Here is a 24,474-nt window from a genome sequence, read left to right on the forward strand (position 1 = left end):
TGTGTGCGTTGCCTTCCTGTGCGCTCATCAACTAAGCATCTGAGTGAATTTCCCTAAAAGAGTGATACGAGAGAGCTTTGTGCCTTGTTAAAGGCAGCCACTCTCTCGTATATCCGGACATCAGCGTCCTTTTCAGGATGGCTTTTCGTCCGTGCGATCTTGGGTGCGGCAAATACATGGGTCCGAAGGACGGTCACGAGCGTTGTCTTTCGTGTTTGGGCATCGAGCACGCAGAGGCAGCGTTCGCTGGGGGTAAGTGTTCTCACTGCGAGAACATGTCCCTTGTGGATTTGCGCAGACGGTTGTCTTTCCTCCGGGAAAAACGCAACCCTCGTCATGCGAGTGCTGAACGCCGCCACGGTGCGGCTGTGAAGCTCTCAAAAGACGACCTGCGCATCACTGTGCTGAGCCGAGCGGGGGATTCGTCCTCAGGCTCTCAGCCTCCTCATCCACAGCCGGTTGATGTGCCGATGGAGACTTCAGCGTCGTGTTCTACGATGTCTCTAGAATCCATCGTGCCGCCCTCCGGGTCCACCGACGCCGCAGCATCCGAGGGTGGGCCTCCTCCCCCTGACGTGGACCCCGACGCCCTTCCTCCCTCTGGTCGGGTTGGGACGCCGGAGTTCGATCCAGAGATGGTGGCCGTGCTCGCTCGAGCGGCGGAGACCGTAGGGTTAGAGTGGGTTCCCCCCCCTCAGCCCGAACCGTCCCGCCTGGATGATTGGTTCTTTGGAGCTGCCCGGGTTTCACAACCCTCTCCACCGGTGCCTTTCTTCCCCGAGGTGCACGAGGAGCTGACTAGAACCTGGAAGTCGCCGTTTTCCATGAGATTACGGCCGTTTCAGCCCTCCCCCCTCACCTCCCTCACCAGCGGAGCCGCTAAGGGTTACACGGGGATCCCTCCCGTGGAGCGTGCGGTCGCGATGCAACTGTGTCCGGCCCACGCTCCCTCTTGGAAGGACCGCCCAACCCTCCCCTCTCGTGCCTGCAGACAGTCCTCCGGTTTAACGGGCGCTGCCCACCAGGCATGTGGAGAGGCGGCCTCAGCCCTGCACGCAATGGCGTTGCTGCAGGTTCACCAAGCCAAAGCCTTGAGGGATCTGCACGAGGGAGGACACGACTCGCCTGTCCTTTCGGAGCTCCGGGCTGCCACTGACCTGGCTCTTCGCGCTACGAAGGTGACAGCGCAGGCGATTGGTCGTGCCATGTCCACGATGGTGGTCCAGGAACGCCACTTATGGCTATGTCTGGCTGACATGTCGGAAGCGGACAAGAACAAGTTTTTGGACGCTCCAGTGTCACAGGCTGGCCTCTTCGGTGAGTCGGTGGAGTCTTTTGCCCAGCAGTTCTCCGCCGCCCAGAAGCAGACAGAGGCGATCGCACAGATCATGCCCCGGCGCAAGCGACCTGCATCTCGCCCTCCAGCGCCGGCGGGCCCGTCTGCTCCTCGCCGAGGGCGCCCTGCGGCGGCTGCCTCCGCCCCCCCCACTAGAACATCTTCCAGGCCACGGAGGGGGAACAGCCGTCGACAGCCCGCCCCGCCCGCCCCACCCGCTTCCCGTGGTAAACGGAAGACGAAGCGGCCCTGAGACGGGCGACCTGGATTGGGATGGGATCACTCTACGGGAGACGGTGATGGCATCGCTCCCTCCACCGGTAGAGGGCCGGGTGGAGAATCTTTGGTTTCCTTTTGTTTCTGTTCCGCCGGCTTCTCAGCCGGCACCCACAAAACCACAAAAAGAGTGCATTCCTATTCCTTCTCCAGGTCTTCAGAGGATCGAGAGAGATGTGAGCGGGCATTCATATGCTCTTCCTCCCTCTCCTCTATCGCCAGCGGGTGTTCTGAGGAGTTCCAGCTCTCCGCTGAGGAGACGGGACCACCAGCACCCTCCTCGGAGTCTGTGCTCTCCGCTGAGGAGACCAGACGACCGTCACCCTCAGCGGGCTCAGGTCAGTGTCACACACACACATACTGTAGATACTTATGCTGTCCCAGCAGACGTACCGGCAGTACCACCTGTCCCGCTCAGCCGCCCCACCGCGGGTACCCCGACAGTGCCGTTAATTCCCCTCGTACGGTCCCTGGGGGCGTGGCTTCAGCTTCCCAGCCCGTCTCGTTGGGTTTTACGCACTGTTCGCCTCGGTTACGAAATTCAATTCATCCGGCACACACCCAAATTCTCGGGCATTCGTTTCACCACGGTGAAAGCGTCCGATGCACACGTACTGCGTGCAGAGGTCGAAGTCCTGTTGGCGAAGGACGCGATCGAGCCGGTCCCTCCAACCGAGATGAGATCGGGCTTCTACAGCCCGTATTTTATAGTACCCAAAAAAGGCGGTGGGTTGCGACCGATCTTGGATTTGCGCGTTCTGAACAAATCTCTGCAGAAGAGGTCCTTCAGAATGATAACACCGAAGCAAATATTCAATTCAATTCGCCCCCAAGATTGGTTTGCGGCAATAGACCTGAAAGACGCGTACTTTCATGTGTCCATAATCCCTCGTCACAGACCGTTTCTCCGGTTTGCGTTCGAGGGACGGGCATACCAGTACAAAGTTTTACCGTTCGGGCTATCCCTCTCTCCCCGTGTGTTCACGAAAGTAGTGGAGGCGGCGTTAAAACCCCTCAGAGAGAGCGGCGTTCGCATATTGGCTTACCTCGACGATTGGCTTATAATAGCGCATTCTCGACGGACGCTGTGCGAGCACAGAGATTTAACGCTTCGGCATCTCGCCCGTTTGGGTCTTCGGGTCAACTGGGAAAAGAGCAAACTCTGCCCCACGCAGAGGATCTCTTTTCTCGGGATGGAACTGGACTCGATCGATTTATCGGCGCGTTTGACAGAAGAGCGCGTCCAGTCAATTCTGACTTGCCTCGGTTCATTCCGAGGGAAGAATGCGGTCCCGCTGAAACAATTTCAGAAGCTCCTGGGGCATATGGCTGCAGCAGCGGCCGTGACACCGCTCGGACTGCTCCATATGAGACCGCTTCAGCGTTGGCTTCACGATCGAGTCCCGAGGAGAGCGTGGCGCGCCGGCATCCATCGTGTAACCATTACACCTGCGTGTCGCCTAACATTCCCTCCGTGGTCGGACCCCGCGTTTCTCAGGTCCGGTGTGTCCATGAGACAGATCGCTCAGCATGCTGTTGTACACACAGATGCGTCCGACACGGGCTGGGGTGCCACGTACGACGAGCTTACAGCTTCAGGGGTGTGGACAGCACCCCAGTTGCACTGGCATATCAATTGCCGAGAGTTGTGGGCAGTATATCTGGGACTCGTACGCTTCGCTACGGAGCTGCGAGGGAAGGATGTACTAGTACGCACCGACAACACTGCGACCGTTGCGTATATCAACCGTCAAGGCGGTTTGCGCTCCCGTCACCTGTCGCATCTTGCTCGTCATCTCCTCCTTTGGAGTCAGAAGCATCTGAGGTCCCTTCGTGCCATTCACATTCCGGGCTCGCTCAATACAGCAGCGGACGCGCTTTCTCGAGCTGCGCGCCCCGGCGAATGGCGACTCCACCCCCAGACGGTCCAGCTAATTTGGAAGAAGTTCGGTCGTGCGCAGATAGATCTGTTTGCGTCGCCGGACGATACCCACTGTCGCCTGTTTTATTCACTAACCGAGGGCAGCCTCGGCGTGGACGCATTGGCACACAGCTGGCCTCGGGGGATGCGCAAATACGCATTCCCCCCAGTGAGCTTAATCGCACAGACTCTGTGCAAGGTCAGGCAGGACGAGGAGAGCCTTTTACTGATCGCCCCATATTGGACGAGCAAGAATTGGTTTCCAGAGCTAATGCTCCTCGCGACAGCCCTTCCCTGGCGGATTCCCCTGAGGAAGGACCTTCTTTCTCAAGGAGGGGGCACATTATGGCACCCGCGCCCCGACCTGTGGGATCTCCATGTGTGGTCGTTGAGCGCGCGCAAGGTTTAAGTGATTTACCGCAAGCGGTATCTAACACAATCAACGCGGCACGAGCTCCGTCTACGAGACGGGCTTACGCGTTTAAATGGAACTTTTTCGTCACCTGGTGCTCTTCGCAACGCGAGGACCCCAGAGAATGCCCTATTAACACCGTGCTTTTATATCTTCAACATAGGTTAGACGGTAGGCTGTCACCCTCCACCATTAAAGTTGATATCGCCGCTATTTCTGCTCATCACTCACTTATTAACGGCAGAACAGTTGGCCAGCATGATTTGGTTGTTAGATTTCTAAGAGGCGCTCGCAGGCTAAACCCCTCGCGCCCTCCTTCTATTCCTCCCTGGGACCTGTCCATGGTGCTGAAAGCCCTTCAGGCCCCCCCGTTCGAGCCTTTGCAGTCTGCGAGTCTGAAGCTTTTATCAATGAAAGCTCTGACCCTGCTAGCATTGGCCTCAGTGAAGAGAGTAGGGGATTTACATGCATTCTCTGTTGACGACTCGTGCCTTCAGTTTGGTCCTGCTGCCTCGAGTGTAACATTGAGGCCCAGACCAGGCTACGTGCCCAAAGTTCCCACCACTCCTTTCAGAGACCAGGTGGTGAGCTTGCAAGCGCTGCCCCCGGAGGACGCAGACCCAACCATGGCTTTGTTGTGCCCCGTACGCGCACTGCGCCTCTACGTGGATCGCACGCAAAGCCTCAGGACCTCAGACCAGCTCTTTGTTTGTTATGGTGGCCAGCAGAAAGGGAAAGCTGTCACTAAGCAGAGGATGTCTCATTGGATAGTTGATACTATCGCCCTGGCTTATAATCTTCAGGGTATTCCTTGCCCCTTTAATTTGAGAGCGCACTCCACACGGAGCGTTGCCTCATCTTGGGCTCTAGCTCGTGGTTCCTCGCTAACAGACATCTGTAGAGCTGCTGGTTGGGCGACACCTAATACGTTCATTAGATTTTACAGTGTTCGTATTGAGCCTGTATCCTCTCGTGTTCTTTCCTCACCAGGGGGAGCACGGAGAACAGTCTCACAGGTCGGCTTGCAGCCTCCAACTGATGATTCATAAATTGTGTCAGTATGGAAGGCCTTCAGAACAAAAATGCGTAATGGTTTGAATTGTTCTTCCTCCGCTGCCTTGGCAGCCTTTGTTGCGGAGCATTGGCTGTCAGCCTTCACTAGCTGCATCCTCGCGAACCTACGTGTTGGCTCGGGCTCCACATTGTGTCCCACCGGGTTCCATTGTGAGTATTTTTCCGTGGGGTTAATCCTACTAGCCCACGTTTCCCTTAGCAGAGCACTGCTTTGCTTACACAGCCACGGCTGTCATTTATACCTCAACTACGGTTGACTTTCGCCCACCAATAGCCCTTAACGGGGCGGTGGCTTCCGCAGCGTCCCTATACCGCTCAGATAGGGCGCTTCCCAGTCGCTGGCACTACTGTGGGGTTAAAGGAACATCTAGTGCCCGGCCTTCTGCCTTAAAACCTAATTCTCCTTATCCTTAAGTGGAACCGGAGGGCTTTACGCAGACACTGGAAGAGGTCAGCCCCTAGTGGCGTTTTGGTAGGGATTCCCAATTCGTCGGTCACGACGTGACGTCGTAGTGACCGACTGAAAGGGAACGTCTCGGTTACGTATGTAACCCTCGTTCCCTGAAGGAGGGAACGGAGACGTCACGTCCCGTCGCCACAGGTGCTGCCACCTGCTGTTACGGCCGGTCACACTTTCCGGCTTTCTCAGCGAAAAAGAAGCTAATTTCCTCATTTGCACCTGCTGCTTATATACGCACCTGGCGGGGCGGCGCCAGCATTATGCAAATATCTCAATGCCAAGTTCATTGGCGTTTTAGTAGTATTCGAAGCAGATTGGTCTCTCTAAGCGAGTTCCCAATTCGTCGGTCACGACGTGACGTCTCCGTTCCCTCCTTCAGGGAACGAGGGTTACATACGTAACCGAGACGTTTTTTGGTCTTAACTGTAGTAAAACCATGGTTAATTTTCGTAAGGAACAAAATATGGTTTTAAAATAATGCAATCATAGGTGTTAAGAACTCGAAATAAGATAAACAAGGGGTGAAATTTGACTTTATATAGTGGATGGTAAAGCGTCATGTATTGCTTCTGCATTACATTATGTAAACAGTTTTTATATTATTGAACTATACAGATGTCATCTATGTACACATCTTGTACTTTGATGTTCGCTAGTGATATACAGGGCAAAGCCGAAGCATGCTACAGTTTTCATATGAGATTTAAATGAGACTAAAGCGATCACAAATTCGTGTGCAGATTGGGGATGAATTACAATCTTTAGTGGTGCTGGGCAGACATTTCGGCGGACTAAAGTTTACCTAAAGGCTACTGTACCTGAGATTACACGCTAATATTATATAAACTGTAGATCCTGTATTATTTGCGGAGCATACTCACCGGCACACTATCAGTGTCCGTGGCCGAGAGAGAGCTGTGTCTGACGTGACGGAAAAGAGGTTGCTGAGAGCAGCACAGACCGTGCAGTGTTTGTGTGGAGAAAAGCGGAGACTTTTGCAACATTTTTGTGTGAATCATCTTTTCTGCTCCATTGGTGTAGCTACGTTTCACTCTTCATTCTTTATTTCACTACGTTTATTTCCTTGCAGCTTCGCTCTTTTAATGTATCAAACTCACTCGCTGCTGCCTGCAGCTCTGCTCGCTTTGTTGATTTGAGCTACGCGCGCATACAGTATCCGGTAGTGCATGGAATGATCCACTCTAAACTATAATGGGGGGCGCATTCGTGCAGATGTAATAATAACGTTCAAACCTTTTATGGAAATATACTGAAAAACACAAAAGATGTTTAAATAGAATTCTTAATTAAACAAAATTATGCTAGTTTTCTGGGAATCTTGATGATAAGCAGGGGCAAAAAGTGGCAGCTCACCAAGTACACCCCTGCGTTTTGGGGCCCCTTGGTAAGGCGGGGCCCAAGGCAACTGCCGACCTTTGCCTAATGGGTAAGTCCGCCCCTGATTACAGACCCAAACAAAACATTTTTTGTCTACATGTCACATCACAGAACAAGGATAAATACTCCGTTCAATCATTCTATGTCACCTTTGAAGTACAATAGATAGAAACTTCACATCAATGATCCTTTAATCATTTTTTTGGTCCCCTACACCCTCCATCCATCATTTTGGAGAGTAAACCATTTGAAGATAAAAGGGCATAGGGATATAACACTATATTTGGAGTACTATATCTAATACAGCCCAGAATGCAATGCGTTTGACCTGACATTCTGTCTGCAGTGTGACAAATGAAGTGTGAATAATATTAGAGGTGCTTCAAAGAGGTGCTTAAGAAAACCTCAGGAAGTTAAATTTCATGAGCGGTCTGAAAACAGACAGAGTTGGGTTTGATTTGCAGGGTCACATCAGCTGGGACTGGACACACTTTACCAGTTCACATGTGTTTGTGAAAGACTGAGAGACTGATTCTAACCTTCGCTTGGTCTCTGTACCTACGGGCTTCTTAACCGCGGTTTCCATGGCAGCGCTGGCTGTGCTGGGTTTATCCGGGTAAGCCGGGGCAGAAGTGACAGCTTTTCTGGAAAAAGACAGTGATAAATGCACGTTTTTAGAGGTGTATGAGGGCCAGACTTGACAAAGTCTTCAGTTTTATCACAAGCCCAACAGGTGTTGATAGGCAAATGTAAAGTGTAAATATTCTAATGTATGCTAATTTATTTACACAAGCAAGTGCAACTCTATACTGAGCTCAACATAAATTACAGAAAGCAAAACAATGGTATTATTTTACATGTTTGTCTTTAACCCTTTTCCATGAACGCTCTACTAATTTTGTTTTCCATTACATTTCCACATTTTTCATATTAACAGCAGCAGAACATTCTTGATAACACACTGATCTTAAATGACTGAATCACATTATTTCTCATACATTTTAGGTATGAATCTGTGTTGAAGAAGAACAGGGATGAACTGAACACTCACTCATTAGTGTTAGCAGGATTGTCAGGGCACGGTTCTGCTCTGCGTGGGCGACCCACTCCAGTGCCCGGCATCTCTCCGCTCAAGCGATCAGGAAGAACCGAGTCCTTATTAAGATTGATGTCAGAATACGGGCAACCCACAGCACTGAAATGTGTCATTTAACAAACATAACTTGCTTTTATTGTTATTTAGGAGTTGCATTGGATTCAATCATGAAAGTCATTTGATTTTTTTTTTTATATTTTGTAAATTAATAACAACAGTTGATCTACGTATGTGGCATAGAAGCTCCAACCTTACAGCAGTTTGTCAACAAAGACTTATCAACGGCAATGTCATATCTACCTTATACAACATTTTTCATTCTTGGATGAAATATTTCTTAGTGTCCAGAGCTCAAGGACACAACGCTGATGTCTTTTAAGAAGCTTAAAGCAGAAAGCTTCCAGTTAGCAGCTTTAAGTGTCGGACTAACAGGACCGATCCATTTCCGATACTGTGCGTTACCTGTGGTTGTTACTGACAAACGGTGCAAATAGGTTTTTCAATTTAAAATGATACTACATGTAGCAGAAAGCACTCACACATTTAACATTTTGTGTGGGTGCAATTTTAAATTGTTTAAGAAAAATACAGGTATCGGAATCGGAAATTGGAAAAGTGGAATCTGTGCATCAATAGCTTTAACCACACAGCTAAACAAGAGAAATAAATGTGACCGTCTCTTCTGCTTCATCCTGCATGTGTCTGATCAGCCCACGCCCAAGTCATCTTCTAATCATAATTCAGTGTTCAAAGCAAACACGCTCATATGTGACATTAAGAGATGGTTTACTGATGCTCCTCACAACACTCACTGAAATCTTTAAATAAATACAGCTGGTTATATCTCGACCTTTCGGAAGATCCCATCACACCTCCAACAGATAAACACAAACTAAGAAGATGAATTCAGTTTATTATGATGGATTTCGTGCCCTTGGGAAGTTTTTTTTGACTCATGACATATGGAAGCTCAATCACATTCTGTCCATCACCTCCAAAATTAGTTTGACTTCTATCTCCATTTGCAAAACGGTTTCCATTAAAAGGGACAGAGAATGAAAAACCATTTTTACCTTGTCTTTGTTGAATAATGGTAGTCTACCTGCATTCATGAACATACAAAAAGTGCTAGACATGCTAAACATCTCAGTCTCATAGAAATTCCTCTTTTAGAAATGTCAGCCAGAAAACGGCCCAATCTGAAAAACTGATGCTTATGACATCACAGGCATCTCACTGCCCCTACACTTTAAAATAATTGGCTAATTTTTTTGAGTGGCAGCAAAGTCAGCCAATCAGTAATGAGATTGCAAGTTAAGCCAGTAGGGGGAGACAAATAGGTGCAAAACCAATCGCCCACCCTAATAGAGCTATCTGAGAGAGGTTTTTAGGAAGTTTCTAAGGCATTACAGACCCAAACAAAAAATGTTTTGTCAACATGTCACATCACAGAACAAGGATAAAAACCCCGTTCAATCATTCTATGTCACCTTTAATGCAAACCCTCAGACAAAGGGCATACGTCTCGCTTCTTGTGGATTTAATTTATTATTGATAATTTATAATTCATTTATCATTAATGTACAAGAGATTGTTGTTGTCTGCACTGAAGCTGAGATCATTGAACAGCATGATCGAACAGTGCATCATGCACGCCTAATGATCTTAAATCTAAATGAACGCGCATGGTTCTCGAGAGAGTTAATTATCATATTTACAAAAAAATGTCACGTGTCTTTATAGGATCTTTACAGCATGTGTGTGAATGCATGCACAGATTCTGGAAAATCATTGGCAGTGTGAATGAATCAATAATCAAACGATCCCAGACAAATCCTAAACGCATTTTCCGTGTATTTTCCGTAATCTCTGTGTGAAAAGGACTATACACTCTTACCTGTGATGTCCAGAGTATCGAGCTCCTTTGATGTGTCCAACACCTCGACAGCCTGGGGTTGGACAACCGCCCTGTTCGGACACCTCAAACATGTCCTGAGAAGCTACGAAGAAACACAAACTCACTGTCTCACAGTATCCTAGTAATCAAGTGCCGTCATTTCACCGTTTAGGTTAACTATAGACCTGATATATAATTTGGCTATGAGTAACTCACTTATAGCCAAAATAAACTTGAATTTTGGTTACGTGTGGTTTTGTCAAAATAACTTGGGAGGTGTTTGCTCTCATTTAATGATTTATTTTATTTCATTTCTTTTTGGGCTATGATTAGACGTGCAGGAAATTTTCACTGAACACCCAAATGTTTCCTTGTTTTAGCCTAGAAGTCTGGGCTGTGTTTGGACAGATATTAGATTTCCTTTAAATGCAAAATTACTTGCTGGGTACACATGATGAGAGTCCACAGACTCTCTAAAGTTTTACCCAAAACTACATCACTGAGGTAACTGTTAAAGACTGTCATACTGTGTCATATTTGTGTACAAACATCTATGCTGAAAACACATTGATGATGAACAGCAGATACAAACAATGATAAGTAAGTGATAATGTATAGGCAGCAGGTTGTTATCTAAGAAATAAGCCCTGATCAGGACCTGACGCACATTCGGAGGGTCTTGAATTACACTGAAGTGGATTATTTCGGCTGCCTGTACATTATCCCGCTGAACGGCTATTTAGCTCATAAGTAAGGTAAGGAACAATATATATTGATTAGAAATATTTAATTTGCTAATTTTTAATGAATGCAGACCTTCCGTGAGGGAACCCAGTTAACTTTTGGTTTTAAAGGGACACTCCCCTTTTTTTGAAAATATGCTAATTTTCCAGCCCCCCTAGAGTTAAACCTAGAGATTTTTACAGTTTTGGAATCCATTCAGCTGATCTCCGGGTCTGTCACTAACACTTTTAGCATAGCCTAAAAAAATCACAACTTTTAATTTTCTGTCGGTCTTAGTGCACTATGTCACTACAGAAGAGTCAAGTTTTAAATAGTTTTTTTAGGCGCAATGCTAATGGTCTAATCAGATTCAATGGATTATGCTAAGCTATGCTACAAGTGTTAGCGCCAGAACTGGAGATCAGCTGAATGGATTCCAAAACGGTAAAAATCAAATGTTTAACTCTAGGGGAGCTGAAAAATGAGCATATTTTCAATTTTGTCCCATTAAGATAAGACAAGACATTCAATTTTCACGAAAACATGATTTGGTTTAATCATGTGTAAATATAATGTCATAAATGTTATTAAAATACTTATTTATATTTAATTTTGTGTAATATTAAACTGTAGCAGCATCGGGTTAACGTTTGTTATTAGTTTTGAGAGGTTGTTATCTGGGAACAACAGACCTGTCAATGTCAAGACTGGCCAATCAGAATCAAGGATTCCAACAAGCCGTGTAATAAATGTAAATAATACAATGCAACTAGCCATATATACAGATTTTGGAAATATAAATAAATAGGACACAACAATTACTAATACTAAACAAGACAAATTTACTTGAAAAGCAAAATTACATCTTTTTAAAAATCTGACACTGTATGTATCTTTGGGGCTGTTTACACTTGGTATTAAGATGTGTTTTCATCGATCGGATCAGAAGTGGATGAGAGAGACACATTACGTTTACACCTGGTATTTAAATCAGTCTCTTTTGTCCACTTTCGACCGCTTCTGTTCTGAATACTGTGAGGGGGTGGTGTGTGAGACGGTGGGCGAGTCTCTCTGCTGTCATTTAAACGCAAGCGGGAGTAATGATGAGTTTATATGGACACAAACTAATATTATGTCAGAGTCCGCTGCTTGTTTAGCAAGTAAACATACTGCACAGAGTTTTGTACGTGTGTATGTTAGAGCTTTCTCTCAATTTTCAGCGCAATTGATGAAATCAGATCGCGCAACTTTCATACTTTCAAAACGAAACTACAGAGATCAGCCGCTTTAGATTTATCAATGAAAGGCTAAAAATAGCGTTGTTCACCGTGTGTTCAAGGCAGAAGTCAGAAAAATACGTAAAACTTGTGTTTAGTACCTCAGATTAGATAAATGGCCTGAGAGAAGGCGGTAGCGTGTGGCTGTTCGAACACATTCAACCACATGTGCGTTTACACCACAAAAACAATCCGATCGAAAGTGGTACTAATGTGGTTGAAAAGGGTTGAAAGTGGACGCGTTCAAAACGTTTTGAACACCGTTTACACCTGGCATTAACGTCATCCACTTGTGATCCGAGTGACGAAAACGCATGTTAATGCCAAGTGTAAACAGCCTCTTTGTTAACAAATGCATGACCAGGTTGTGTGTTGACACCTCCATTAACTATACAAACTATAGGTAAAAGAAAAAAATAACATCTCTCTCTGTCTTTCTCTCTCTTTCTCTCATCCCCATTTACACAGCACTTTGGTCCCAGAAAATGTCTGTAAAATTGTCAGAGTGTGTGAACACAAACACGTCCCGTAATTGATCTGGGATTGATCCCGTAAAGAGGACCTAGTATCATTCCTGTAACATTTACAAAACACATTCTGTGTGAACAAGAGGCAGAAACAATGTCATGGGGGGGGCACCTTTTTAATACCACTTAAAATGAAATTGAATACCTACGTTTCTACGTGAAAAACAGTTTTTAGAAATATGGACTTTGCTGTGGATTTTTACGTACACACACTTTACAACCAAATCTGTGTGCACGCTTTATAAATGAGGCCCTAGGACTTTAATTACGTCACGTGCCTTTACGGTATGTGTGTGAATGCATGCACAGACTCTGGAAAATCATTGGCAGTGTGAATGAACCAAAAATCTTATGATTGATGACAAATCCTGAATGCATTTTCCGTAATCTCTGTGTGTAAAGGGCTTCGGTCTCTCTCTCAGTAAAACGTTCACATCCTGATGCTAGCTGCTGATTTCTAAACTCTGTACCAATCCGTTTCCATGGACACTGAGAGAAAGGGAATGAGGGAAGGAAGATCATTCCTAAGAGCAACTGCAGAAAAGATCATTGTTCACCAGTTTTTTCCCAGCATGCTCTAGGGCTACCAGAAGATACAGTATTGACATTAGAGGGTTACAGAGGTCTGCTAGATCTTTCCCACGCTCACTCATTTCTCTCTCTAATAAAACCTCTGGCAGTTTCAATTTTACACTAAATGACTCGAGGAAAATGGCTCTCATTAAACGCTCTTAGATGTCTATTTACAAATATGCCGGCTGATAACCATGCTGTTAGATTGGCCATTATCTGAGAACATATGGGCTTGAGATAACATCTTTCTTTTTATCTGTTTAGTGTTTTCTGTTCCTTTTTTCAGTGAAATATTATTTATTTTGGTTGAGAAGTAAAACCTGTGTAAGATAAGAAGGGGTCAGGAGGTTTTAGAGGAGGGCTCATGATGGATCAGGATCTTCTCTGTTAAATTATGATGATACTTACACACAGGAGGCTGAAGTGGATGACCAGTTTTAGCACACCAGCCTGCAGGATGAATGTCTGGACTGTCTGCATCTATCCAGTAATCATAATCATTTGTCCAGCCATCGAAATGAATCTGGGAAAGACAAAACAGACAGGGTCAGGTCACACATCCTAAAACAGCAAAACAAAACAAAAATGAGCTTTATACATTTATTTTTAGCTTTTGCCTCTCCATGTTTGAAACATTAAAAATTGCAAATAACATGAAGAGTCAAACAAGAAAATGATTAGATAACCAAGATATTAACCCAAAAGCTCAAGTTATAAATCAATATTATAACCTTAAGATTTTGAATTTGGGAAACAATCGTGTTTGAGGCTCACAATATCCATGTACAGAACTCTTATTATTCATTTATGTCTAGGTAAATACAGTTTTACAGTCTACAGCACCTTTAAATATTAAATATATGTCAAGATTTATGCTTGATTTAAAACATTTTTTGTGAGTGTTTTATTTTGTTTCTGAATAATGATGATCTTGATCTTCTCACATGAAGCTAATATCCAGACTGAGACCCTGCAGGCGGATCTTCTCATGGGTTCATGGTGAAGGTCTACAGTGAAGTGTATTAAATTCATAACACGCTTCTTATGAATAAAGATTCTTGATCTATAGAAGGTACGAAACATCCCGAGGCATTATAGATGAAAGTTGGAACAGCTTGGCTCGTCAATTTTCCAGATCCCTTGAGAGGATTATCTTCATATTGCAACTCAAAATTTCCAAAGACATTCAGATGGGAACGCTGGCAGCGTGCAGGATGCTGGCATGATGGATTTGGTCATATTGGGTATAAACTTTCAGAGCTGAGAATAAAAGAGCAACGGGCTGGAACGACAGCAGGAACAGAGACTGAAGTTATTTTTGTGATCTTGACAGCGCAGCTGTTGGTCATTATTGTAGAAACTAAGAGGTCAGACTGACTTCAGACCAGCTGTGGCAGTCTGAAATCTTACTTTTGCATTTTGCTTCCTGCTCTCACTCTCTCCATCTCCTTTTATTTTCAGATAAAGGTACTTTTTAAAGACATAGATTTTTTCTGCCTACCGACCCGTTCCTGTCAAGGACATCCAGCTGGGTTACACGGAACAGAGAGTTATTGCTCGTCATGTCAGCCTGACACACTCGTTTTAAAAAAAAGGGAAGCCAAAACTCAAACTTGTTTGGGGCCATTTGTGAGATTGACATCTCGTTGGAGGGCCACAGAGCTATTTTAACATAAAAACACAATATTTCTGTTAATATACTGTTTTTCTATTATGTAACATATAATAATACATACAAATATAAACAATGCTTTCTGTCTTTTTATACAACACATTTGATAACTATTATACATGTTTGCAACCAGGTACAGTAGTGTTTCTGTTTTTATTTATTTAAGATTTTTTAAGACTTGACTTGGTTATGTTTCATCTTGAAGCTGTGACTTGGCATCAACTAACCCTATCACAGCTATTTAAGTAACAGCTGAGTACCCCACAGAGAAACAGATCTTCACTGTACGAACACTCCAAGGTCCCGACAAGATTAACTGATCACATGATGACAATTATATGATTGACGTGAGATGCAGATTGTAATGATGTATCTTTGTATGTTGTTATATGACAAACACGCCATCAGACACTGGAATACGAACACACACCGTATGTTTATTTACTTCCGTAGAAGTGCAGGGGCGCTCTCACATCTACGTACACGTAGCTGTGGGCGTGACCTTGCTTCGCACCGAAGCAGAACATTACATCACTCTTTTTTTTTTTTAAGTCTTTTTTTTCCAGATTAACATGTTCGGCAAAGACATTAGAACAATATACATTTGTTGCAAAATCAATACTGCAGTTGTTTATTTATATTCAAAACAGGTTTCGGGCCTTCAACAGGGCCTGAAGAATACCAGACATAACAGAACTTAAAACACTGTACGTCTGTTACAACAGCAAATACTGTTTCATTTAAGCTTTGTGGACTATATGGAACTTACTGCTGAAATGGGGTTTTCAGTAACACTCTAAAACAAAGTGTATGAATAGTCACTGTATTGCATACTCTTTAGAACAAGAAACAGTCAAAGGATGTTCACTTTTACTACTCAGAACATCTAAACGTAATCAGAGAGGCGGACAGGAGGTCTGCGATTGGATCTAGTAGGATATCTCGGGGAGATGTTACGTGTGTTAGTTTCTTCCATCTCGTTTTCAAATCCTAGTTCCAGCAATGGATCTGGGGTGCCCTGCTTAAGTTTTTTAAAGAAAGAGCAATTCCTCGTGACAGAATGTCCATTCCTTTCTGCGGTTACCATGGTGCCTTTGACCTTAGTGACCACAAGTGGTTTTACATTGTATGGTGTTGTTAGTTTGTTGTGTTTCTGCTGACGACATATAACCGAATCTCCAGGTTCAATGGCAGAGTGTGTGGCATGTCTTCGTGTGTCCGACAGAGCTTTCATTTTGTCCTTTGCCATTTTGTCTCTTTTGCGGATGTCAGTGTCAGCAGCAATGGTGATTGGTAGGGGTAAAGGTATTTTTGTTTGCATCTTCCTTTGAAAGATCAGCTCTGCAGGTGAAGTCCCCGTTGTACTGTGAGGTGTAGATCTGTACTCACGAAGGAACACATTAAGCTGTTGCTTCCAAGGGATGCCTTGAATGTGTGCAGTACGAATAGCTTTGCCTAGAGTGCGCATTAATCGTTCAGCTGTGGCATTTGCTTGTGGCCAGAGAGGGGTTATTTTCCGATGGTGAAATCCAAGATGTTCAGCAAACTGAGAAAACATTTTGCTATTGAACGGTGGGCCGTTGTCAGTTTTGAGGACCCTGGGTATTCCAAACATGGAAAAAACATCATCAATGGCCGGAATCACTGTATTGGCTGAAGTGGAGTGAAGAATTTTGATGACAGGATACCGTGTGTAATCATCAACAATGACTAATACATACTCGCCCGATGGTAGAGGTCCATAAAAGTCTGCACTCACATCATGCCAAGGTGCTTCTGGCAGGGCGGACATCTGAAGTGGTTCAACATTAGTGACTGGTGTGATAGCTTGACACGCAATGCAGTTTGTGATCATGGTTTCAACTTTATGGTCTATATAAGGGAACCATACCTTCTCTCTCAGCAGACTTTTGGTTTTGGCGATGCCCTGATGGCTTTCATGGGCGAGCTGTAATACTCTTTGCTGCAATGCTGTGGGTATTATTATTCTAGAACCTCTGAGTATGAGGTCATCACCTGGTGACACAGTGAGCTCAGAGCTGATGTTTTTGTAATGTTTCAAGGCGGTGGTCATGTCACATGTGCTTTTGTGCCATGTGTTGTTTCTTACATGTACACAGACCTGTTGTAGTACAGAATCGTTCTTCGTTTCAGTCTTGATCTCATCCAGTGTCATGGCTTTTGGTGTGGCTTGCAGAGCCATGAAGTTTACATATTCCTCAGCCACTTTAGATGCTCTCGTGTTGTGCTCTGTATCGAGAGGGACAGGGTGTCTGGACATAAAATCCGCTGGATTGTCTGTGCCTTTTTTGTACTGAATGGTAAGATTGTACGGCTGAAGTCTCAGACCCCACCTTTCGATTCTGGCTGGGGGCTTTGATCTGGGGTTGTTCCAAATTAACTCCAGTGGCTTATGGTCGGTAATCAGAGTAAAAGGATGACCGTAAAGGTACAAGTGGAAGTGCTCGCAGCTCCATACAATGGCTAAAGCTTCGCATTCAGTCTGGGAGTAGCGTGTTTCGACGTCACTGAGTGCACGACTGGCATATGCTATGATGCATCTCTGTCCGTTCTGTGTTTGTGACAGGATGGCCCCGAGGCCTACTGGGCTAGCATCCACAGCAAGTTCAGTGTCTTTAGATGGGTCAAAGTAAGACATGGTGGTGGCGTTGGCCAGGGCATCTTTAAGTTGCTGTAGGGCATTGCGATGTGTGTCAGTCCAGCTCCACTGTGTGCCTTTTTTAGTCAGGTCTCGGAGAGGCGCTGTGATAGTGGAGAAGTCTTTAATAAACCGAGAACAGTAGTTTGACATTCCGAGTAGGCTTCGAATTTCTCCTGGGTCTTTAGGCTCACTTGCTTGTTGTATAGCTGTGACTTTTTTGGGGTCGGCAGAGATACCATCAGCAGAGAAGATGAATCCAAAGAACTCAAGTCTATGCTTATTGAATTCACATTTTTCACGGTTAAGTGTAAGACCACTGTCCTTTAACCTTTGAAACACAGCTTTTAGGGCTTCATCATGTGCGTCCTGTGATATGCCGAAGACAATGATGTCATCACTGAGGTTTTTAACGCCACTGATGCCTTGTAGAGTTTGAGCTATGGCGTTCTGAAACACTTCCGCTGCAGAGGAAATGCCAAAATTTAGGCGTTTGTACCTTCTTAGTCCCAGGTGTGTGGTGAATGTAGTAATGTATCGGCTGTCTGGGTGCAGTTCTAATTGATGATATCCAGCTCTGAGGTCAAGTTTTGAAAAGAATTTTGCACCATTCAATTCCTGAATCACATCATCAATGGTTGGCGTTATGTGACGTTCGCGTTGTATGGCTGTATTTGCCTGCCGCATGTCGACACATATCCGGACTTTATTGGGGTCTTTTGGTTTGGGTGGAGTTACGATTGGAGATACCCATGGAGTTGGACCTGTTACTGTTTCTATGATGTCATCATCTGCTAGCTTTTGTAGCTCTGCTTCTACTTTCTGTCGAATGTGAAATGGCACTCGTCTGTGTGGTTGACATGTCGGCTGAACGTCTGGATTGATGTGAAGTTTCAACTGGAAGTTTTTGAGTTTCCCAATTCCTTCAAATAGTTGTGGGTGTGAGTCAACTAGTTCCTCAGCTACTGTGGATTTACCTTTTGTGAAACTGGTGGTACTGATTATGTTAATAAGTTCAAGTTCTTGTGCAGTTCCATAGCTTAGGAGAGTGTGTCCATCATTTTCGAGGACGTAGAACTTTGCCTCCACAGTCTTATGTGAAGTTTGAACATTGCATTGAAAAGATCCAGTGATGGGCAGAGCCGTATCAGAGCCATAAGCAAAGATTTTAATTGTTGCTGGTTTAAGCAGAGGCTTGGGTGTGAGTGTGTTAAACACTGCTTTGCTGATAATGTTTACCGCAGCTCCAGAGTCAATCAGAACTTTGACTTTAGTTCCATGTATTGTTATGTGCGTCTGAGGCTGTTGCTGACATGTAGTGGTGTTTAAAACGAATACATACGCGTCATCGCTGCTTGATGAATCAGTGTGCATGTGGCTGGCACATGTTGCGGTAACTTGTTTGACTCTGGTCATGTTGTTGTATTGCTTACGTGGATGCTCACTGTATTTCCTTGAGCTGCTCCTTGTGCTGTGTTCATTAGGGCCCTTAGAGCTGGAACGACACATTTTTGCAAAGTGGTTTGGTTTTCTGCATGCTCTGCATTCTTTTCCTTTGGCAGGACAGACATCTTGATGTGGATAATTTCCCCCACAATTTCTGCATTGAGTATTGGATGTTCGTCTGTATGTCGTTTTGAAATGACTTTGCTGCTTTGTTGCTTTGCCTGTATGCTGCAATGCATTCACAGCCGCCGCTGCGTGTTGTTCAATGCCTGTTGCTTGTTGTTCAGAAATTTCTAGAGTTCTGCCATGATCAAGAAGAGCCTCTAAAGACAGGTCAGGTTCTCTGAGTGCTTTTCTGCGCAGCCTTGATGAAGTGCAGCTTTGTATTAACTGTGCTTTTATCTCACGATCAACATCGGAAAACTCACAGTCTTTTGCAAGCATTCTTAGTCTGGTTTGATATGTGTCTAGATTTTCACCAGGTTGTTGTACAGCTTTTCTGAATTGGTATACTAGAAACTGTGTGTTCTTTTTAGGGGAAAAATACCCATCTAGTTTCGTTTTTGTTGCAGCATAACCATCGGTGTCTGATGCGAACGTGTCGTAGATATCATGCACGCGTTCACCGGCGAGGTGTAACATCAGCACTTTTTGTCTTGCATCATTAGTGATATTCATAGCAATGAGATAATTCTCGAACCGCTGCATCCACTTGTGCCACCGAGTTCCTAACGAACTGGGGTCAGTTTCTGTGTCGAACGGCAGGATGGCTGTATTACTCAGTACAGACTGCATGACTGTTGTTAGATCACTTGTTTACTCACTTATCAGCCGAAAGATATCTTGATGTCTTGAAATGCACGATTAGATTGCTTTTAATCCCATCCTCGTCGCCATTGTAATGATGTATCTTTGTATGTTGTTATATGACAAACACGCCATCAGACACTGGAATACGAACACACACCGTATGTTTATTTACTTCCGTAGAAGTGCAGGGGCGCTCTCACATCTACGTACACGTAGCTGTGGGCGTGACCTTGCTTCGCACCGAAGCAGAACATTACACAGATGAGCAATTAAAATCCGATCATGCATCCTGTTCTTTCTATTATATTTTTGACAGCAGGTGCGTGCCGCAAAGAGGGAAATGGCCTTGGGCCAGGAGTTTGATACCACTGATTTGAAGGAATGAGACGTGAGCCAAAGTTAAAAGCCAAATTATACTTCAAAATAAATTTCTCCTTAGATGGTTTCTGTTACATTAGTTATTTCTTATTACATACTTTTAAGTGTTTGTTTATATAGATGCTATTAATACGGGGTGTGATGACTAGATGTGTTAAAAACCTCAGTACGCTAAATAACAGTATGTGATAAATACTTGCATAGTCTACACTGAGTCTGCTGAGATTTCTCAGTTTACATCTGAGACTTTTCTATCTCATGACGCATCAAGAGTTGAAGAGATGCCAAATTCAGACGGTTGAGAAATGAAAAAACACAGCAAAACCGTTGGGTGTCTCTCTTCAAGTGTAAGTGATATAGCAAGTAGCAAGAAATGTATTCCTGTGAACCCACAAGAAAGAACATTGAGAGAAGAGAACAACAGAGCGGGATCGGTAGTTAAGTGTGAGACGATGTCATCTGTTATGTCAGACATGAAAACTGCTGCCCCCTATAGACAAACACCTGCAGTTACATCTAAACAATTCACACTGCACAATACAAACTCACAGTCCATCAGATTAAAACAGTAAAATGCAATATGATTAGCTAGTTTAACATGTCTTTCAATAATCAAGGTACACCTGGTAAAATGCTTGTGTTTATTAATCAATTTATTATTAAGATCACCCTAAGAAAACTTAAATCCTCCATCTCAAAACATCTCTAGACGTGTTTAACAAGTTGACCTGGAGGTAACCATGTGCTATTATATTTACAGTCTCAAACATCTGCATTACTGTATTACAAACGCCTCAGGCATTTATGTGAACAAGCGGCAAGATTTTGTCAGCGAGCTGTCGGGCAGAGAGCAAGAATGATTTCAGAAGAAAAACACTTTCCATCAGAAGAGTCTCAAACTGAAATGTTCAGACAAAGTTGAAGTGATGCTTGATCTTTACAGATCAACATAAATACTAAAATGAAGGAGTGAAACTGACGAGGATGATCATTTGAGTATCAGGACACATGGAGGTCTCTATCTACCTCACAACTGCTGTATAAGATCACTAATATGATGCTTATTAAATGTGCTGTAGACTGTAAAACTGTATTTATCTAGGCATAGATGAATAATAAGAGTTCTGACATATCATGAGCCTCAAACGCGATTGTTTCATGACTTGTGCATGCAAAAGACCTCTGGAAAACAGACCAATCTCAATATAACACCAACTATGACGTTGCAGTCATGATGAATGCCCCCAACATTAAATTACACATTAAGTACAATGTTGTTACAATGCTAAAACAATGTTACTATTGAGTTAGCGCTACATGCTAGTTAATGCTATATGCTAGGTCTATTGACGTTACAGTTACATTTTGCAGATCCATACTGAAAAAAAATAGTAAGCAGCTTTTTCTACACGTTTCCATGCTTTCATCTCTAAACATGTTAAACGGTGGCAGATATTTGATTCTCACCTGAAGTCGATGGTCATCCGTGTCGACCACCGTGGCCACCCGGATCAAAGCAGAGTTCCTTCGATCGACCACCTCCAATTTCATATTTAACTGAAAACTATGAGGAGGTCTCTGTGGAGTGAGAGAAACAGAGATGTTCAAGTAGATGTTTTAACATTGTCATCACCACAGAAATCATGTAAGATCCTGAGCTATGGTTACACTCACCACTTTAAAAGCGCGCGCGGGAGCCGGTAATGAGCTCGTCTCTGCCAAATATCTCTCCCAGGAGAAGCTCTTCACATCAGGATATCCTACAGCACAGAGATTAGATGAGCTGGTGTTCAACTCTTTTACCTTTAACACAGAAAGTTTGACCCAAACTACACAAGATATTTCCGTATCTCTGCTGGACTAGAACACTTGTCTTGTGTTATTTCAACACGTACTATTAGATTGTAAGGTAATGATGTACCACCTGGAGGGGTTGTAAGGGTCCTGCCGTTCTCCTGACACCATCCAATCGGATGAATGTATGGGCTGGTTGCATCACACCTGCACAAAAGACAAACACAAAATACATTTTAATAACAGCTACTGTTCAAATCTGTTTGACAGCCCAAAGCACTGCATCTATTGGCGCTTTTCCATTGCATAGTACCCCACAGTTTAGTTTAGTTTGGGTCGGGTCAGCTCACCTCACTTTGGCGTGGTTAGCTTTTCCATCGAGTTTAGTATCACTTTGCAGTGGGAGGGATTATAGGCGTGTCGTTATATTTGCGCTTCCTACTGCTGTGACATCATACAAGTGAAAGCGTTGTAAATTCCCATACATTTATTATCTCTCAGTCCGCCACAAAATTCAAATTGGCCACCACAAATAGATGTTTGCACATCGCGTTTATCACTAACGTTACCTCTATCTCACATGACCGTTTCGCGGCGTCAGTGGACGGCGCTCCGCTGAGCCTCATTGAAGTTGCATTTAAGCATATATAATGCTGACGTGCTCGTGGCGAATGTTCCGCCACAAACTGCAAGTTTGGAAAAAACTGTTATGGTTTCCCTGGTTCTTAACCTGTGGATGTTTGTTCGTGAGTTTGGGAACTTATAGCCGAGCACAGATGACAACATTTTTCCTCAAGACAGCGCAAGCTAGCCTAGCACAGGTAAAGCTAATCTACATTATAGCGATGTCGGGTCGCTTGGAACCCCAACCGAGGTGGTAAGAAAAAAGTATCGGGTACTACGTACTGCACCCAATGGAAAAGCTCCCAAAAGTAAGCTGACTCGACCCAAACTAAACCAAACCAAACCGTGGGGTACTATGCAATGGAAAAGCGCCATATGATGTATTGTTATATTTTACTATATATTTATTCACACAGAGCATCTAACAGATGATCATTACCTAAATAATATCACTCAGGACATGTGAATTAAATTGGCTGTAATAAGGGTTCCCACACCTTGGTTAACTTCAAATTGAAGGACCTTTCAAGGACTTTCCAGGTTCAATATCCTCAAATACAGTTGATAAGTTATGCTTTTTGATTACCGAAATTTAATTTAACCATTAAAAATAGAATCCAGAAAATGAAAATGAAAAACATAGAATTTGAGAATAATAAAATGGAAAACACGGAATATACAAATAAATAAAACAGAATTTGGAGAAAAATTTTACAGATTTTATAAGGCCCTATTCACGGGAAAAGCAAAAAATTTGTCAAAGGATCTGTGGGAAAATGTAGTTGAACTGTATAAAACAAAGAAAATGATTTAAAAAGATATCCAAGGATATCAGAATGCCAATCAGCAGTGTTCAAACTGTAATTAACTATTTTCCCGCCATTGACGAGTCAACTAATAGAAAATGCTTCCCTGCAATCCGTATTTCCACTATTATCCACCAAGTGCCGCTCTCACCCAACCAAATCTGGAAGTATTCCCTTACGGCAGGGGTTTTCAAACTTTTTGTGTGTGTGGACCACTATTTGTAATCAAGAATTTTCGCGGACCACCTCATAATACTCATAATAAAATATGTCTACACAAAGTCCTGAATTTATCTGCACTTCTAAATAGGCTTACAAGCACTAAAACTTTAACTGGTCATTACATCAGTACAACAGTTTCTTAAAACATATTCTTAAAAAATATATTTTTCTTAATAAAATATATTATTTTATATTTTATTTTGCCTTTACACGGACCACCTGCAGTACGCTCACGGACCACTAGTGGTCCGCGGACCACAGTTTGGGAATGGCCGCCTTAGGGCAAACAGTTCAAACTCCGTGTATGTTTTGATGATCGCTCTGAATCTGATCTCTATCAAAAGTCCTTCACAGAAATGCAATTATTTCAGCTTGTTGCTCAAAATGTGGTATTTTTAAAGAAACCTACACATATTTGAGAGGTGATAAAAAGAGAACAAATGAAGGTAGGATGAAACGTTTTTATTGTTTGAAATCAGAGGGTCTGTTCTTTCATTTGATATACTGTATTTATATATATTTAAAGAACAACATTTTCTGTAAGGCATTAAACCTTTGTGAAAATCATAAAAATGCTGGCGCTGGTTGGCAACTTAAAAAAAAAAAAACCGCTGGCAGGGAAAGAGTTAAGAAGGGGAAAATGAGAGGTTCTGTTGAAACCAAACCAACTTCCAGGAGAATTGTTGGGGATGCAAAGAAAACACCACAAATAACTTCAGGTGAAATACAGGACTCTCTGAAAATGTGGTGTGGCTGTTTCAAGATGCAAAATAAGGAGGCACTTGAAGAAAGATGGACTGCATTGTCAAGTCACCAGAAGAAAGCCATTACTTTCAGCAAACAGCACAGAGACAAGCCTCAAACCTTCTGCCACAAAGTCATTCGGAGTGATGAGACCAAAATTGAACTTTTGGCCACAAGAATAAATGCTACATTTGGAGAGAAGTCAACAAGTTCTATGATGAAAGGTACACTTTGTGTTTTGGGGATGTTTGAGCTACAAAGGCAGAGGAAATTGGGCCACAATTAATGGCAAGATAACTGCAGTATGTTATCAAAAAATACCTGAGGAAAATTTGCACTCATCAGCTTG

General features: G+C 43.8%; 1 protein-coding gene across 3 annotated transcripts in view; it reads right to left on the reverse strand.

Annotated features, from left to right (window-relative positions):
- l3mbtl3 (L3MBTL histone methyl-lysine binding protein 3) overlaps window positions 1-24,474 on the reverse strand; it is a 72,852-nt gene that overhangs the window by 33,498 nt on the left and 14,880 nt on the right. For all 3 annotated transcript variants that reach the window (XM_065268974.1, XM_065268973.1, XM_065268975.1), the window contains exons 11-17: window positions 21,860-21,936; window positions 21,610-21,695; window positions 21,403-21,513; window positions 13,379-13,493; window positions 9,871-9,973; window positions 7,929-8,072; window positions 7,417-7,521 (exon numbers count right to left, since the gene is read on the reverse strand). In XM_065268974.1, the coding sequence (XP_065125046.1) occupies window positions 7,417-7,521; window positions 7,929-8,072; window positions 9,871-9,973; window positions 13,379-13,493; window positions 21,403-21,513; window positions 21,610-21,695; window positions 21,860-21,936 (741 nt within the window). The remainder of the gene's footprint in view (window positions 1-7,416; window positions 7,522-7,928; window positions 8,073-9,870; window positions 9,974-13,378; window positions 13,494-21,402; window positions 21,514-21,609; window positions 21,696-21,859; window positions 21,937-24,474) is intronic.

The sequence above is a fragment of the Paramisgurnus dabryanus genome, chromosome 12 (assembly GCF_030506205.2).
Source record: "Paramisgurnus dabryanus chromosome 12, PD_genome_1.1, whole genome shotgun sequence".
In the NCBI taxonomy this organism is placed as follows: domain Eukaryota; kingdom Metazoa; phylum Chordata; class Actinopteri; order Cypriniformes; family Cobitidae; genus Paramisgurnus; species Paramisgurnus dabryanus.